Below are 16,489 nucleotides of genomic sequence, written 5' to 3'. Positions count from 1 at the left end.
GCATCCTAGTACATTTACTTTTATTAGTGATGCGCATGGAACACGCAGCTGGCTCGACCACTGTGTTTCAACTCACTCGGCTGGGCAATTGGTTACGGATGTTTATGTCTTGTATGACACTTGGTGGTCGGATCACTTCCCACTTATTATTCACTGTGATTTAAAACTGATATCACCCAAAGTCAGGAGTAATTTTAAGGATGAAAATAAGGACGTCCAGTGGGGTAGTAGAAGTGAGGAACAGATAATACAATATACCTCAGAGTGTCATAAAAGACTGAAACAAATTGATTTTCCTTCGGATTTTGTTACATGTGCAGATCATTTTTGTAATAATCGTGGACACAGGCGTACGCTAGACAGGCTATATTCTGACATTGTGGCCGCACTCCGTGACGCTGCCACGGTGGGTCGGGGTAGCGGACGTCGGGGTGGGAGTGGTCCGCGCATTATTGGGTGGAACAAGCATGTCAGAGAGGCTCACGTAGTGGCCAGGTCTAAATTTAGGGACTGGGTCCTATGTGGAAGACCGAGGTCCGGTATTGTTTACAAAGAAATGTATAAAAGTAAACAAATTTTTAAGGGAAGGTTAAAATGGTGTCAAGAAAATCAGGACCGATTGAAAATGGAATCCCTAGCGGAAAAATATTCCAAGGGCGACTTTCGTAGCTTCTGGAGCGACACCAGTAAATTCAATGTACGACCTGGCCTTCCCGTGAGCGTCGCTGGTTGCAGTGATCCAAAGGACATTGCCAATGTGTTTAAGGATCACTTTTCTGTTCATTCACCGCTTGGTCCGCCGCGGGAGGTGCTCAGTGCTGACTTAGGTAGTAAAAAGGTGGGGGCGTCATTTCTTGCGAAAGACGTTGCCAAAGTCATAAAACTCATCTCTAAAGGAAAGTCTCCGGGTCATGACGGTCTCAGCATTGAGCACTTGCTGTTTGCCGGACCTCATATTAATAGGGTATTAGCTATGTTCTACTCTCTGTGCGTGAGCCATTCCTACTTGCCGGGGGATTTCATGAAAACGGTGGTAGTACCTATAGTGAAAAATAAAACGGGAGATCTCACGGATAAAAGTAACTATAGGCCCATATCCCTTGCTACCATTATAGCCAAGGTATTTGACGGATTGCTTAATACACTGCTGGACAAATACATTGTGCTTCATGACAATCAATTTGGATTTCGACCCCGATTGTCGACTAAGAGTGCCATACTGTGTCTTAAGCATACCGTCAAATATTATACTGACCGCAAAACTCCTGTGTACGGCTGCTTTCTCGACCTGTCACAGGCTTTTGACTTAGTTCGATATGACTTACTGTGGAGTAAGTTAAGGAGCGTAAAATTACCACTTGAATTTGTAAACATGTTTCAGTACTGGTACGCTCATCAAACAAATAGCGTGCGTTGGGCGGGTGCAGTGTCGGACTCATATGGGTTAGCTTGCGGCGTGAGACAGGGCGGATTAACATCTCCCACCCTCTTCAATTTATATATTAATGAGTTGATCATCGAGCTCAGTAGCCAACATGTTGGCTGTCACGTTGATGGAGTTTGCGTCAACAATTTAAGTTATGCGGACGACATGGCGCTGTTGAGCGCGTCGGTCTGCGGTCTGAGAAAGCTCGTTGAAATTTGCGAGAAGTACGCGTGTGGCCACGGACTTTTGTATAACGTTAAGAAAAGTCAATGTATGGTCTTTAGGGCGGGTACTAATTGTCCCAGGGATGTACCACCGGTAAGAATAAGTGGTACGCCTCTGCAGTGGGTTTCTCAATTTAAATACTTAGGTCATATTATAGCTGCCGACCTTAAGGATAATGCCGACATTGACAGGGAGCGGAGGGCATTGTCAATCAGAGCCAACATGATTGCCCGCAGATTTGCACGATGTTCACGGCAGGTCAAAATTGCGCTGTTCAGGGCTTACTGTACGTCGTTGTATACCTGCAGCCTGTGGGCTGACTATACTAAAAGGAGTTACAATGACCTCCGCGTCCTTTACAATAACGCGTTCAGAGTGATATTGGGGCTGCCCCGATTCTGTAGCGCTTCGGGTATGTTTGCGGAGGCGCGAACAGACTGTTTTCATGCAGCCATGCGTAAGCGAAGTGCGTCCCTGGTGCGCAGAGTACGGACCAGCTCCGATGTCATTTTGAACATGATAGCCGACCGACTGGATTGTCCATACACCCGGTGTTGCTGTGAAAGACATGTCGCGGTGTCTATGCCGCTGAGGAGGTATTGACATCCTAAACTTTTAATTATTTGACATTTTTATTTTATTTTATTCCAAATTATGTTTTATTATTTTACTGTATGTGTTACTTTTAATTATTATGGTTATTTAATTTTCACTTGTATTAGATTGTATTTATTTTTATGTAATTGTTATAAAGTCGTGTATATGGATCTTTGTTGTCCGAAATAAATGAATTTTATTTTATTTATTTTATTTTTAAGCCAACTCGCTGAATACTTAAGTTTGTCATTCTCGTTCCATCAGTTTGCTATTTTGTATCGATAAGAAAATCTTTGAAAGTTATTTCCAAGGACTCTCATCTGAGCACTGGCTTCTTTCTCAGCCATAAAGCGTCAGAGCCCAGTCTCCACTGTGCTGCTTTTTCTTCTCCGCTTCAGATTTCTGCATACTTAATTTCCAGGCCATAAATTAAACACAGACGAATTTATTTAATGGCTTAATGAGTATAAAAAGTCATTGCCATGGCAATGTCTAAGTTACCCGCATACTTAAAGGTCGATCGTTGTGTATTTTTAGTCCCGTCCGAAGCCATGTATATTTTGGTCTGGCTGCCGATACCAGTTCTATGCATAATTCAGTGCCTGCTTTCCAACCCCTATTAGAGTATTTTCGTCTCATTTTAGGAATATTGACATTAATGTTGACTAAATATTGATTGACGTGGAGTATGGTTTGAAAAACGATAAAATTATTGCTGATTTTGCTGTGGATTTTATGGGATGTAAAGACTATGTAACACAAAACAAATCAAAATAATAATATATTTTCCAATTGGCAACAGTCCACCTCGAAACTAGACGATATTTCAGGGGTAGTTCTCGTTCCATAGAAGCTTTCAACAATTATTTTGTTAAAAATGTAGTTATGTAGATCTAGATATCTTACTTTGGGATATCTTCTCTTGACCTTTTCCCATCTATACATATATGTACGGTAAGGATAGTAAAGTATGTAAGTTCATTCGTATCAAATCGATACTACCTTTCTATTCGTACCATCCCTGACACACTATCTAAAACTTTTTTATCTTCCTCTATTCCTAGAACTCCTTACTTCATGACTCAATATCGGTATACGGCCTGTAATATAATGATCTGTTTTAGTTTTCACGCGTGCAAAAACCATTTTTATGTATCAATTTGTCACAGAGTTCTCAGAATTCTCGCGAACACGTCGCGGTATTAATTTTTCAGATAATTGGCCGGGAATCGAACCAGATAGCGGCCGGTCGCAACCCCAATCTGTCCACGGTAACTGACACAACGTTACGTCAACTTACGTTTAACAATGTATATGATATGTCTCTGTTCTTTTTTGTTTCGGTTTTTTTAACGCAGTGGCTTGAAACTCTTCTTTTATTTATGCTAGCGTTCTATGGTATGGTAAATAAATAGTATATGTTACTACTGAATGTCTACTCTATTGCTGTGAACTTTCCTTAAAATCCGTCCAATAGTTTTCTGCCCCAGAGTTTATTCTAACATGAGTTTAAAATAGTAAAAAAAAACTAGGATGGTCTGTGTTTAGGAGTAGAAGTGTCGAATGGAGTGGCTTGCTATTTTCATTCATTCTTTTACTCATACTATCGAATTGGGGGATAAACATAGTGTGTCTAAATAAAAGGAAAAATCATAAATAAGAAGAAAATAAACCACACTTTAGGTACTTATATTTCCTACATAATTTCTCGGAAGAAAACTGAGCTCAAATGGAATGGCTCAGTGAAAATATACATATGTTGTAATTTTTGTGATCTCAATGCAATAGACTATTTACCGCGAATTCCGAGCAAAAAATATAGTTATTTTTTCTTTATTTTTCTCTCGGTATCCACACGTTTCTGTAAAATTAGAATGATAGAGTTTCAATGACCCAAATGCTGCCTATACATTACTTGGAATTTCATAATAGCGAGTCTTGTTACGTGTTTATTTTTAGTGTCATTTTATTATTGGTTTCACTAAATTTAGTTTTAGTAATATTCTAGTTTTTACGACGTGTTCGGCGGCCGTATGCTTCGGGCCATTGTACTTGTCGTAACAGCTGTACCTTGAAGCATACAGTCAGAGCGAATATTTAAATTTAGCTATGCCAGAAATTGATTTACAACCATAATACCCAGTGTGGTTGGTGTGGTCTCTGGATTTTGCGTTCTTTTTAAAAATGTCATTATACAATGTCATATTTCGTCATTAATATCATAACAAATTTCTCATTTTCCAAAGACCATATCCAGCTACTATTGCTACAAATGTTTTCATCCACAAATCCTAATACTGCTGGTAAAGTCAGCCAAATGGTAGGAATTTTTATCGCGTGTCGAGTCGACACAAAATCATTAACATAAATACAATTATTATTGATTTGTTGGTTATCAGCACTGAATACTCGGTTACTAATCTGGAAGCAGATGTCAACCGCTTGCCATCTACAGAGCTAGAGCTTTGTAAACTAATCTCAGAAGGGAGGGCCTAGTTATCTGTACATAAGACTACAATGTTCAATCCATCTAGTACTTAAACAAAAGTCTTAAAAGCGCATCATTTTGTGAAGAGTAAAATAAACGATTTATTGTTATTATGTAGCTTGCTTTTAAGAGCCACGGACCCATGGGGCCCCGGAATATTGAATTATAATTATCTGTAAAATGGGTTTACGCCGGGCTTATTGGTTGACGCACGGGTGTAAACCCATATCTGCAAGCAGTAGATTCAGCGTCAGCGGCACCGCGCTGAGAATTTTTAATTAGTGAACTATGCGGCTTAGTCGGGCTTAGTCGTGCTATGTTCACCGCATTTAGTGCTGCAATATGGCTGCTATGGCCTGGGATACCTCAATTTGTAACCGGCAATTTACTGATCTAATTAACATTTCTCTATACGTGCCTAATGGTTCTTGATTTCATTTACGAAAATTGATAGATTTTCATAATGATATCTGAATTCAATTAATATGGTTTTCCATTATATCATAAAGAAAATTCCATATCCTTGCGTTATGTTATTTAATTTTATATTAATTATTGAGATTCTTATCCTATTTTTTTAATAATATTTTTTAGGAGTGTGTGATTCTTTGTTATCTAAAATATATTCTCACTTTACAATAAAACTCTATTTCATTTTAAAACGCTCTAGCTGCAACTAAGCACTTAATATTTCACGACTTTAGTAATAAGCAAGATAATTGACAATATAATTAACACGAAAGTAGACACTTTTACATAAATTAGGACTAAAATAATAAAAACAACGGTAAGTACCATTAACACCAAAGGTTATGGCCAGAATCTACTGTTAAGTTTTCATAACTTCCTTATTGCTGGAATCCTACAGGCATCGATCTATAAATAGATTATACGGAGTTACAACCAAATGGAGTTTGCATTGCTTTTGTATAAATGCGGGACACAGTGTAAAATAATTATTATTTACCCTATGTAATTTATGAACAAAAAACAATGGACAAGATCAGATTCTAAAATAAAGAAATTATTCAAATTTGCGGAAGAACATAAAAACGTAGCCTTCGAGTTTCGCAACTGGCTCTGTCTACACACTACCTGCAACATCTGTGACAATGATACGATGTCGCTAGTGTCGAATAAATTGGACAAGAAAAACCATTTCAAAATAACTTGAAAGTTTCCAATTTCGATCGCCCAGTAAGTATCTACTGTACAACGATCCGCCCATACAACGGTTGGCATTAACATGAATATAGAATTAAATATTAATTTGTTACGACATAATTTTTTTGATCTAGTCTTCTGAGCTCCTGGTATGTATGACATTGCGTTCCGTTACTCGCAGTCGAGTCGAGATGCATCACCTACATAGCTTTACCATTGTTGTGTAGAATGGGCAGGCGCAGCTGATGCCTTAAGTCATGAGTACCGAGGCCGAGGTTAATATTGTATCATTTACCTTTCGAGCGGAGAGTGGACAATTTTCAATCGTAACTCGCCATGGGAGGCTGCAGATCAACTCTATATTCCTAATTTTATATTTATTATAATCATTAACATTTATGTGGGTTTTTCGCAATAATTTAATAGAAAGAATTTATTTTGAAGTCCTAAGCCGAGTTCAAATGAAAAACCATTGCCGTGCCACGAACGGATTTTTTTTACATTAATCTTAGGGAAGATAAAGTCTGCGTATAAATACCGAGTATAAATTAAAAATCAATTTAAAAAATATGTACCGAAAGTGAACGTATTGTCTGAAAAGTCGGAAGATTTTCGCAAATTGTATGAGGCCAAAATTAGTAGCTCTTAAATTGATTTACAATCCAGCTAACGTTTACAATTTACATACGTTTTAATTATGAACACGTAACATCCGGCATTAAACTCCGGCTACCAGTGTTTACTACAAGGTGAGTAGCCTCATTCCCAGGTATACCGCCGTCATCACCTGGAATCATCGGATTGGCCCAAAATACTCTCACTAGCTCCGTTCACCTAGTTCACAGAATCGTTTACGGATGCATTGTTTAAGTTTATTACTTTTTGATTTGTTTTGTTTAGAACTTTCTGATTTAGCAGTATATTTATTTTATGAAAGCTGCGCCCCGCGGCATCGCTCCATTTTAGGGATAAGAATATTCGCTATTCCAGTTTATGTTTTAACCGTGTCCCTGTATATTGTCATTATCCGCCCGATGGTAAAAATACAACTAATATTATCCGATTCAATATTATTTGTACTTTTACTATAGTCTTAGGAAGTGTAAGTCGTAAGCTCATCACATTGAGCCAACTGAGCCTCGTTCAAAGTAATTTCACCCGCAAGAAAAAACTTAATATTGAAATGTGCGTACATAAAGCTGTTAAAATGATGTGCTAAAAGTGCTGGCTTAATAAAGAGGGTATAATCACCGTACTCCGGTATTTTATAATAGTCTTTAAATTCATAAATATATTTCTCTTAATTTTAATCATGCGTTTATCTTTTGTTACGGGTAATAAATAGAGTTTTATTGGTTGAGGTAGACTGGCTTCTAATTACACGCTGGAGCCGTGGCATCCGAAACACCAGGTATGAAATTGTGAACGATGGAGTGCCTACCATAGCGAACGTAGGAAATTAATTGCTCGATCTAGTCATAAAGTTCTTTTTTATGTGATGACGGCCTCACACCATCGCCAAACTTACGACAGCTGCCGACGCGAATACGTGAACATTGCGTAGTTGGTATGAGTGCTTTTATTTACCTTAATGAAAAACCAGCGTTACATTATTTTTCTTCTTCTTCTTGGCGTGTCGATGAGATTCCAACGAAATATTCAAATTTTCTTTCAAAAATATTCTGCCATTTTTATCGCCCTATTGGTGGCCGCCATCAAGTCATCCAGAATGATGTGTTACATTATATTGATACAAGTCCATATTTTTGATTCAACATAGACTTACCAACCAACCAAAATATGTAATGCAAAAAATAATTTTGTAATTTTTGAGGAAATCTCCATTATTTTTTATAGGAAATCTCCATGTACTTTTAGTTATAATAATTTCTATAATTAAGATTTGAATAAAGAATTAAATCATATGTCAACCGAAAAAATTGAAATAACTAAGTATCGATTGGTGAATTGGCCATAACATAGTTCTTAAACAAGAATAAACGTATAAGATTGTAAATAACAAAAACTGATCTCACGTAATCCTCAGTTTCGAGTACTCTTATTTCCCTAAAAACATATGCGCAAGCGCACCCGTTACAAAGGAAAACAATCTGGCAACCAGAAACCCGGCTTCCAGAAACACATTTAATACATGAAAACAAAAGGAAAGCGATCGCGTAAGGCGCGCTTGATACGAAACACCCGGATAGCAATAAGATATTGTGTTATATTAAACACAAGTGTTATTCCGTGAAAGACATTAATTTGTTGAAAACTAAATAGGTATAGTAATTTTTTCTATTTAAAACCTCATCGTTTATTATTCTTTTTGTCTATCTGTATATTCTGGCAACACTAACACCACATCTCGCCATACCACTTAATATTAGATAAATATTAGAACTACTCCATATCTTCCCGTGGGTGTCGTACAAGATGACTAAGGGACATGGCCTTGGCAGCTAATAGGCAACAATAGAATTCCCAAAGAAGGTTGACATCAGACGAGCGGCCGGTGGTGAAATCACAGCCGAATCTTCAATTTTTTTTTTAATTATTTTTTAGCTCACCTCGGGGTTTTTGACGTCACAGCCCCGAATGAAGCCCGCATCATGCAAAGATGGTAGAGATATTGTGGCCTTTCTTTCGATCTGTGCTATCTCATGATAAAGAATTTTAAATATTAATATGCATCATTTTTTTTTGCAATTAGCTCGTATGATCAGATCATAGCTTTGCGTTATATTTTTATTTACTTATTTTTTATAAATTTTCCTCAAACTCATTCATTCTTTGCCAACATTCTATTGAAAAATTGCAATATTGCAGTCGGTTACATGCCTTTACACTTCATAAATTTAACTTTCATGACTTTCTCGGAATAGATCCGTTCTTTTAAAAGTGCTTCTATGAATTCAGAATTGTTATGACTGTTCGGAATTAGCTATTTTTTAAGTTTACTTACCTTAAATAACATGATCTACATCGGCGTGTGGTTTCCGCCTTAGAACACGATCACTCTAAATGCTCCCGCTGACGTTGTACTAAGCGACTAAGCGATTAAGCGACTAAGCGACTAAGAGGTAAGAAGCCTTTGTTAGGCCTTTGTTAGGTGATAGGGAACAAGATGATTCGCATCATAACCAAATCTTCAAAATTGTAATGTTATTTTCTTGGGGCGTCACAGATTATATCACGGAAACATATTAATCACGGAAAGCTTGGTGCGGCCAACACGGATGGATATTGGATAGCTGCTTTTATTTTTTTTTAACAATCTTATTCGACTGGTTACACCATGGCTTCTGTTTCATCATAGTTCTTAGATAGTAACCAATCAAGCAACAGTATTTATTTACGGAAGTAGAATTTTTGATTGCTAATTAATGCTTAACTCATTGTCAATGGTAGTTACGAGAATAATAATTCAGCTTAGTTTCGTAGGAGAGTCTTCGTTCGGACTTTTACTATTCTAAGGCTAAGAATAGCTGCAGTTTAAGCATTCAATGCTGTGCGACTGCACCGATTTCCGTAGAATCACGTTCCTGGTCACGTGACGGAATGACGTCACGGCGGGACACAAATCACTGCCCGATGATTTGACATTCCCTATTAGAGTGGGCTTGTTGCAAATACCCTCTGTACGGAGAACAACTCTTTTGTGCTCTTTGTCGCAAAATGCTCTTTTGGCAAAATTTGGGACGTTTGCGACCAGAGGAAATTTTGGGACGAAGCGATTTTGTGATATAGGGTATCGAATTTTTGTGGTTTTTCTTATTCGTTAGAGGTCTGTAGTAGTTTTTGCGTGCCATATCTGTTAATTTCGTCTTTGGGTTCTGTCGGTCCACTCACGTGCAATTTTGCCAAAACAAACTTTACCTATTTCTATTTTTTTTAAACTCTATCCTCTCTACTTAAGTGATAAGGCTGAGTAGGATGTGAGATTTATCAGATTTCATGACCATTATGAAGATGTTTCATCATCATTGAGAAAGTGCGAATCGCACCTGAAAACCACCCCTGAAGCTACTATTTATTATACTGTGCCCGAAGGTTTGCTCGTTACATTTTATTAGATTTAATCTACAGATTACTGTCTGAAAACTTTTGTTTATTTTGTTGTCTTGTTAAAACAGATTATGTTCTGGGAAACAATGGCGTCTTTCGCCACCAAGTTTACTGTGTAATTAGTTGCTTTAGGAAGTCTGCCAGAAATTTAGACAGAGAACTTAAACATTCATCAATTTTAACATTTTAATATTTTCAGTGCGCACTGAAAATTAATTGCTTCCGCTATTCTTCTTGGAACGGCGATAAGGATTGACCAATTTCACGGTTTTTTAAGAAATTAGTATTTTAATTCCTCACATGGTTTTAACCCGGCCAAATATCTTAAAACGGGTTGTAGCCACATTTTGTTGCTTCATTATTTAATATAGAAGTTACAAATGCCACATATTTTTTGTTTTGATCTCATATCTCAAACAAATTAACTTGAATAAAATACGATTGCCCATTCGCCACTATTACCGTTGCATAGTTATAAGCTGGGTAACTTAAAGTGCGTGTTGACTGTACGTACATACAAATATAGAATATTCATTTAACTTTATTACTAAATATGTAAAATTTTTTGATGCAATACAAATGAATACCTAACAAAAAGGTAAAAAATACAAATAACCTACAGCATCAACAATAAACACACAGATAAGCAGACAAGTGATTTAACTCCATGGGACAGGTTCGCTGAGGATGATGTAGACCTTGGTGCTCTGCCAAGATGGCGCTTCGCAGAACCCAAATATTAGGTCATCCGGACCGACCAGCGCTTTTTCTAAAGAAAAATATTAATTGAATCGTTGCGAACAGTTCATTAACCGAATCTTTTAAATGTGTTACTCGATTTTGTTCAAATGTGTCTTAATTTGCTCTGAATGTGTTTCGGTGAATTGTTTAATGGAAAAGAAGACCGTGTCCTAGACTCCTAGTTTCAGCAACAGATATTTAATACAGAAATTAAATACTTTAAAAAATAAATATTAGGATTCTGGCGTCGACGTACAGTCAAGTCAACAGCACATCGAGAAACCCTGTATAAACCTCGTAGGTTGATGTGCTGTTGACTGTACGAGGTAGTGTTGCCGAACTATCGATAGTTTTACAATCGAAAAAGGCATAGTATGGAAGGCTATACTTACTTATCAATAGTATTTATTGCTCCAAAATAGCTATCGATACTATCGATACGATTGCTTTTCCTCAAATTATCGATAGTCAATCGAGTTGAATATCGAGAGGCAACACTACGAGGAGGGCCAACCTCAAATAAAGGGAGGCACGGAAGAAGATTTATGTTTTTGGATCTATGTTATATCATTGGCTAACAGTTGTTTGGTGGAGGACTTTAAAACATAGACAAATTATTAGTAGACAACATTTTAATAACTGTATACATATATTCAAGTTATACCACGGGTTATTACAGCTAAAAATACAATAACAGTAATAAAACAAAACAGTCGTAAATCATACTTGCAAACAAAGAGTCATACAATTAAACAGATGATTAAGATGCGAGGATTGAAAGCACAATCAGTCAACACCGTTCCACGCCGTCACAGAGTGAGTATCATATGGAATAATAGATTTCCACTCATCAAAGAGTATTATAGATTTTCTATTTGGTTTTTATTCATCGACTGTAACTCCAGCTTCGGTATTTGACAGGCAGATTTTGTCAAGCATTGTTTTTATCATAGATTTAGAAGGAACTGCGCGCAGCCTCGGTTTTTACGGCGAAACAACTCGTATGAAGTTGAGGACGATTACCAAACTCATATAAATTAAATTTACCCGTTCCGTATAAAGTCGAAGAAGGTCAATATTGTTTACGCAAATATAACTTAAACAAATTGATCTAATTTTGGTCGATAAGGTAAACAACAGCAAAACGCGAAAAACAACTTATGGGAGACCGCAATTGTGCCACAGTTTTAGGGTTCCTTGGGCTTGCATTCCCTTGCGAAAAACCATGCTATTAAGTGTGTATGTTGGCGTTGTTTAAAAAGGTAAAAACCTTGTCGTGTCTGTATATCTGGTATATCTCATCTGAGCGTTATCTCGATTTCTTTCGTTAGCCATAGAGTATCAAAGCCCAGGGTCGCTTAGTCTCCTTCTCCTCCTGACCTTTTTAAAACCTGTAAATGGATGGTGTTCATAATATTTATTGGTACTAGAAATAACATCTGTCTACACGTTATCTCTACATGCGTCAATTTTAAAACTATTTATTAAAATTGAAACAAAAAAAGTCATACTTCAACTCGTTATTAGATAAATCGACCATCATAAGAGCTATTGGTTTACGTAACGTTCGGTGTTCGAGGTTTTTCCTGGTAATTCCACCCAGCTGTAAAGGGATTGGATAATAACATTGTGATAGGAATTAATGTGTTCTATTTACACAATCACGCCGTTTTTATAAATTACAAGATTTTCAAAGAAAATTCCTTTTTCGTGAGAACCGTCGTGTGATTTTCATTCCCGTTTGTGGAAATATAAATGTTTTTATCGTAGGAATTTCTTATCTGATAGCTATCATTCAAATAATATAAACCACGATACATTGTATACTTCACAATAAAATATTGCATTTGTATAATCTGATGTTCATAAGATTATACAAATGCAATATTTTATTGGACATTTTCTCATGAGGTCATTTTGGTAAAGTAGACATTATGTACAAAGTGTTCGTTATTGGTATTTTATTGGTAAATGGCGGCCGGGGTTCGCTCGGGTAAAAGCAATTATACACCTTCCTCAGAAATCACCCTATCTATTGGTGAAACCGCATGTCTCCCGTGCAGTAATTTTTGAGTTTATCGCGAACAGACAAACAGACGCGGCAGAGTACTTTGTGTTTTATGTATAAGAAATACTAATTATTTTGGTAAAATAGACATTATGTACCTAATCGCAAACTATGACGACAGTCTAAATAACCACAAAACTTGTGTTTCCAGGTGATAGACTTCGGCAGTTCGTGCTACGAGCACCAGAGGGTGTACACGTACATCCAGTCGCGGTTCTACCGGGCGCCCGAGGTGATGATGGGCGCGCGGTACGGCATGCCCATCGACATGTGGAGCTTAGGCTGTATCCTGGCGGAACTGCTCACAGGTGGGTCTACTTTTGTACAATAACTATGCTAAATTTATTTACTACTCAGTTTTAATAATCATCGTGTCGTAAATTAATGACAACTTAGTAATTTGACTATGTCTCATTTCCATTATCCCGATTTCATGTTATGTAGTGTTTTTAAACTATAATTGTACTAAATAACATAAAAAACGGTATGTTTCTTAAATTATTTTATATGCTCATTGGCGACATCAAGCCAGCGCTTTTTGAGTTGCCTCTGCAAATATCAGGATCCATCTTTCCTTTCCGTTTCCGTAAAACTGTTATTAATTTTCATGTTAAAAATCTTCAAGATCTGGAAGTGAACATAAAATGTGCCAGATGCTTTTTCCAGATCAGATTGTCAAATTTAATCAATAAATGATAAATACTCATTAGATCTCATCAGATTCCTCTTATATGCAATAGGTAGCTATTTAAATAATCTCAATTCCACGAATAAACTCGCCATGCCTTCACTTTTTGTACTGTTGAATGAATGAATGAATGAATAATTTTTATTACATAAAATATGGTACATATTATATGTACCATATTTTATGTAATAAAAATTGCCTCATAAGGAATAAAAATGTATTACTAATATATTTATTACTTTGTTCTCCAGGTTTCCCGTTGCTCCCCGGCGAAGACGAGGCGGATCAGATGGCGTGCATCATAGAACTGCTGGGGATGCCACCGCAGAAGCTCACAGAACAGGGAAAGAGATCCAAAAACTTCATTAGCAGTAAGGGTCTGCCGCGATACTGCACGGCGACCACGCTGGCTGATGGCAACACGGTGCTTAGTGGAGGTAAGCTTAGGGAGCGTTGCACAATACGCAGAGTCGCCAGTTTATCTAAGTTGACTGGTGCAACTGAGGCTATGAGTTTATTGCAATTAGTCCAATGTAATAGCCAAGTTTGGTTCAAAAAAGTAATATTTTTCAAAATATTTCGCCTTGATTTTGTAGCCTGAAATTTTTAAATTATCGAAGAAGAAAATAAGAAACGGCTTTGAAAGCCACTTTTGTGGTAAAGTTACAACTTTACAATGTACGTTACAACGTAGCATGTGGTGCCCATGATGAGTTAATACAATAGAAATCTGAATATTTTTTGGAAAGTGATACGGACTCCAAATGTTGTGTAAATTGTAGGTTGGACATATGACAACCACGCAGTTATGTTATTTTAACATGATTAAGACAAGAATGCTCTAAAATAATGTAAACATCCCAATGAAGATACCCATCACCACATGATTAGAGATCTATTATTACTTGTACATTCACAATATTTACCAATATAATGGCACTACGTAGCAATATTCGCCAACGCAGAGCGCGAAGGTTCAATGATTCAATTCGGAATCAGAAGTGGGATAGTGATGTGATGACTTGATGAATCATCGGTTCATCACACTAGTTACATTAGTAATATAATAAGGGCTAGATCATCATCATAATTATCTATAGTTCATTCCTTATTTTCTTCGGTATACCGAATTCGTACGCGTGTACCGTTCCTGAAGAGTTTTATGTATGTTGATGATTGATAATAATTTGCTTATTTAAAATACAACACTGTGAAGTGAATGATCTAGATAAGTTAATGCCTCCTTAGTGAAAACCTAGTGTCCTACAATCTGAAACCAAATAAAAGGGAACCAAATGTGTAGTTGTGTGAAAGTTGAACATTCACTATTAAATCCTCGCAATCATAAAAACTTTACACAAAAAACAGTCTAGTGGAACCACTTCCACGATGTGTACACCTTAATCGTCTGTCAGAATTGGGATCTGGCCAAATGGTCGCGAGCGTCTGGTGTAGCGTTACTCAGTTATTTTGCCGGTTAATCTGCTGAAAGGCCGGGTCGGATTGCTGATATTAGAGTACGTAGTGTTGATTTAATTGACGTAGAAGTCATGCTGTGGTTAATTAAAGGTAGATTTGTTTGCCTGGAAGATGAGAGTTGCGAATTAAAATAGTCTTGCATGTTTGGGGAACTCGCGCGATAAAAATATTCTTATTCATTATCAATTGCAGATGGTAAGGATTACTTTTTCCTTGGGCCCAAGAAAAATAATGTTTAAACCATTTAATCACAAGTCACTATTATCCCTTTTAAGACAATCTTAGGGTGCGTTGCACTCGAAAGATGCAAAGTACACAAGTTTAACTGCAGGGTAAAAAAGCAGGGTAAAATTAACGTCAAAGCTGACTGGTGCAACCCACACTTACTAATTTGTCTATTTGTATGTTTTCAGGCATGTCGCGGAGAGGCAAGCCCCGCGGCCCGCCTGGCTCCAAGAGTTTTGTTACGGCCCTCAAAGGGTGTCAAGATAAATTCTTCATTGACTTTATTAGAAGGTATGTGTACTTGTTTTTTCTTGTTTCTTGTACGTTTTTCTGTGTTCTATCTGATCTCATCTGTTTCGTTCCTGGTGCTGAAACTGAGTTAAAGATGGTTTTAGCTCAGGCAAACTGCACTATGTGTCTATAAAATTATAAATGCGTTAAGTTGGTTTGTGTTTCTCATCACGCTTTATCTACTCAACCAATCTTCTTGAATTTGTATGTACTTATAGTTAGAAGTACGGAGAAGAACATAGATTACCTTTCATCCCGGAAAAACTTACTGGTATTAATTAATATTTAACGGATAAAAATTTGTACCTAACTAGTAAGAGGTAAAAACATTTCAGGTTCCTAGATTGGGATCCTTACTTAATTGAAATTGAAAAATTTCGCGACAATTAATAATATTTAAAGGATAAAAAATTGTACCTAACTAGTAACATTAATTTTTCAGGTGCCTAGAATGGGATCCCGACAAGCGGTTAACGCCTGCGCAAGCGCTGCGGCACTCGTGGCTGCGGCGCCGGTTGCCGCGGCCGCCGCACGACGAGGAGCCGCACGCGGCCACCCAACATGTCAGCCAACACGTCGGCCAACTTGTCAGCCAACTGGCGCAGCCCTCGCACGTTAGTAGAGCGCAGTTTGCAACTGCGAACGCGAAGCGACCCGCGCCTACCAAATGCATAGAGAAATAGGTTTGTTTTGGTTAAGCTTTTTTTCGGTTTTGTTTTCGGTGGGTGGTTATTTTTATGTTGCATTTGTTTTTATTTATCGAGATTGTATTATTTTGTATTTATTTTTTACACGATGATATAGTTATTTTGTCTCCCAACTTGTCGATTCCAAATAGTAATTTTATAATAGTAATTTCAAAAAGCAGTCCATTAATGGTAGGAGAAAAAAAAGGGAAATATTAAATACATATAGTGGTTTTCACCCGCTGTTTCTCGTGAACTGCTGTTAGCTTTTCTTTTATCTTATAAATTATTTTGCATCAAAATATTAGTCAAATATTCCACATAATGTTTGATGCCCCCCCCC

General features: G+C 37.1%; 1 protein-coding gene across 2 annotated transcripts in view; it reads left to right on the top strand.

The window, feature by feature from the left end:
• Nucleotides 1–16,489, top strand: part of LOC128680072 (dual specificity tyrosine-phosphorylation-regulated kinase 2) — a 141,864-nt gene that overhangs the window by 119,533 nt on the left and 5,842 nt on the right. The window contains exons 2-5 of one of the 2 annotated variants that reach the window (XR_008405813.2): nt 12,929–13,085; nt 13,717–13,902; nt 15,358–15,460; nt 15,903–16,143. Coding sequence is in view for 1 of the 2 variants with exons in the window: in XM_053762818.2 (XP_053618793.1) it covers nt 12,929–13,085; nt 13,717–13,902; nt 15,358–15,460; nt 15,903–16,074 (618 nt within the window). In the remaining variant the exon portion in view is untranslated. The remainder of the gene's footprint in view (nt 1–12,928; nt 13,086–13,716; nt 13,903–15,357; nt 15,461–15,902; nt 16,144–16,489) is intronic. The other variant, XM_053762818.2, reaches the window with a different exon arrangement.

This window comes from Plodia interpunctella, chromosome 23 (genome assembly GCF_027563975.2).
Source record: "Plodia interpunctella isolate USDA-ARS_2022_Savannah chromosome 23, ilPloInte3.2, whole genome shotgun sequence".
Lineage (NCBI taxonomy): Eukaryota > Metazoa > Arthropoda > Insecta > Lepidoptera > Pyralidae > Plodia > Plodia interpunctella.
This window is presented reverse-complemented; position numbering and strand designations above follow the sequence as displayed.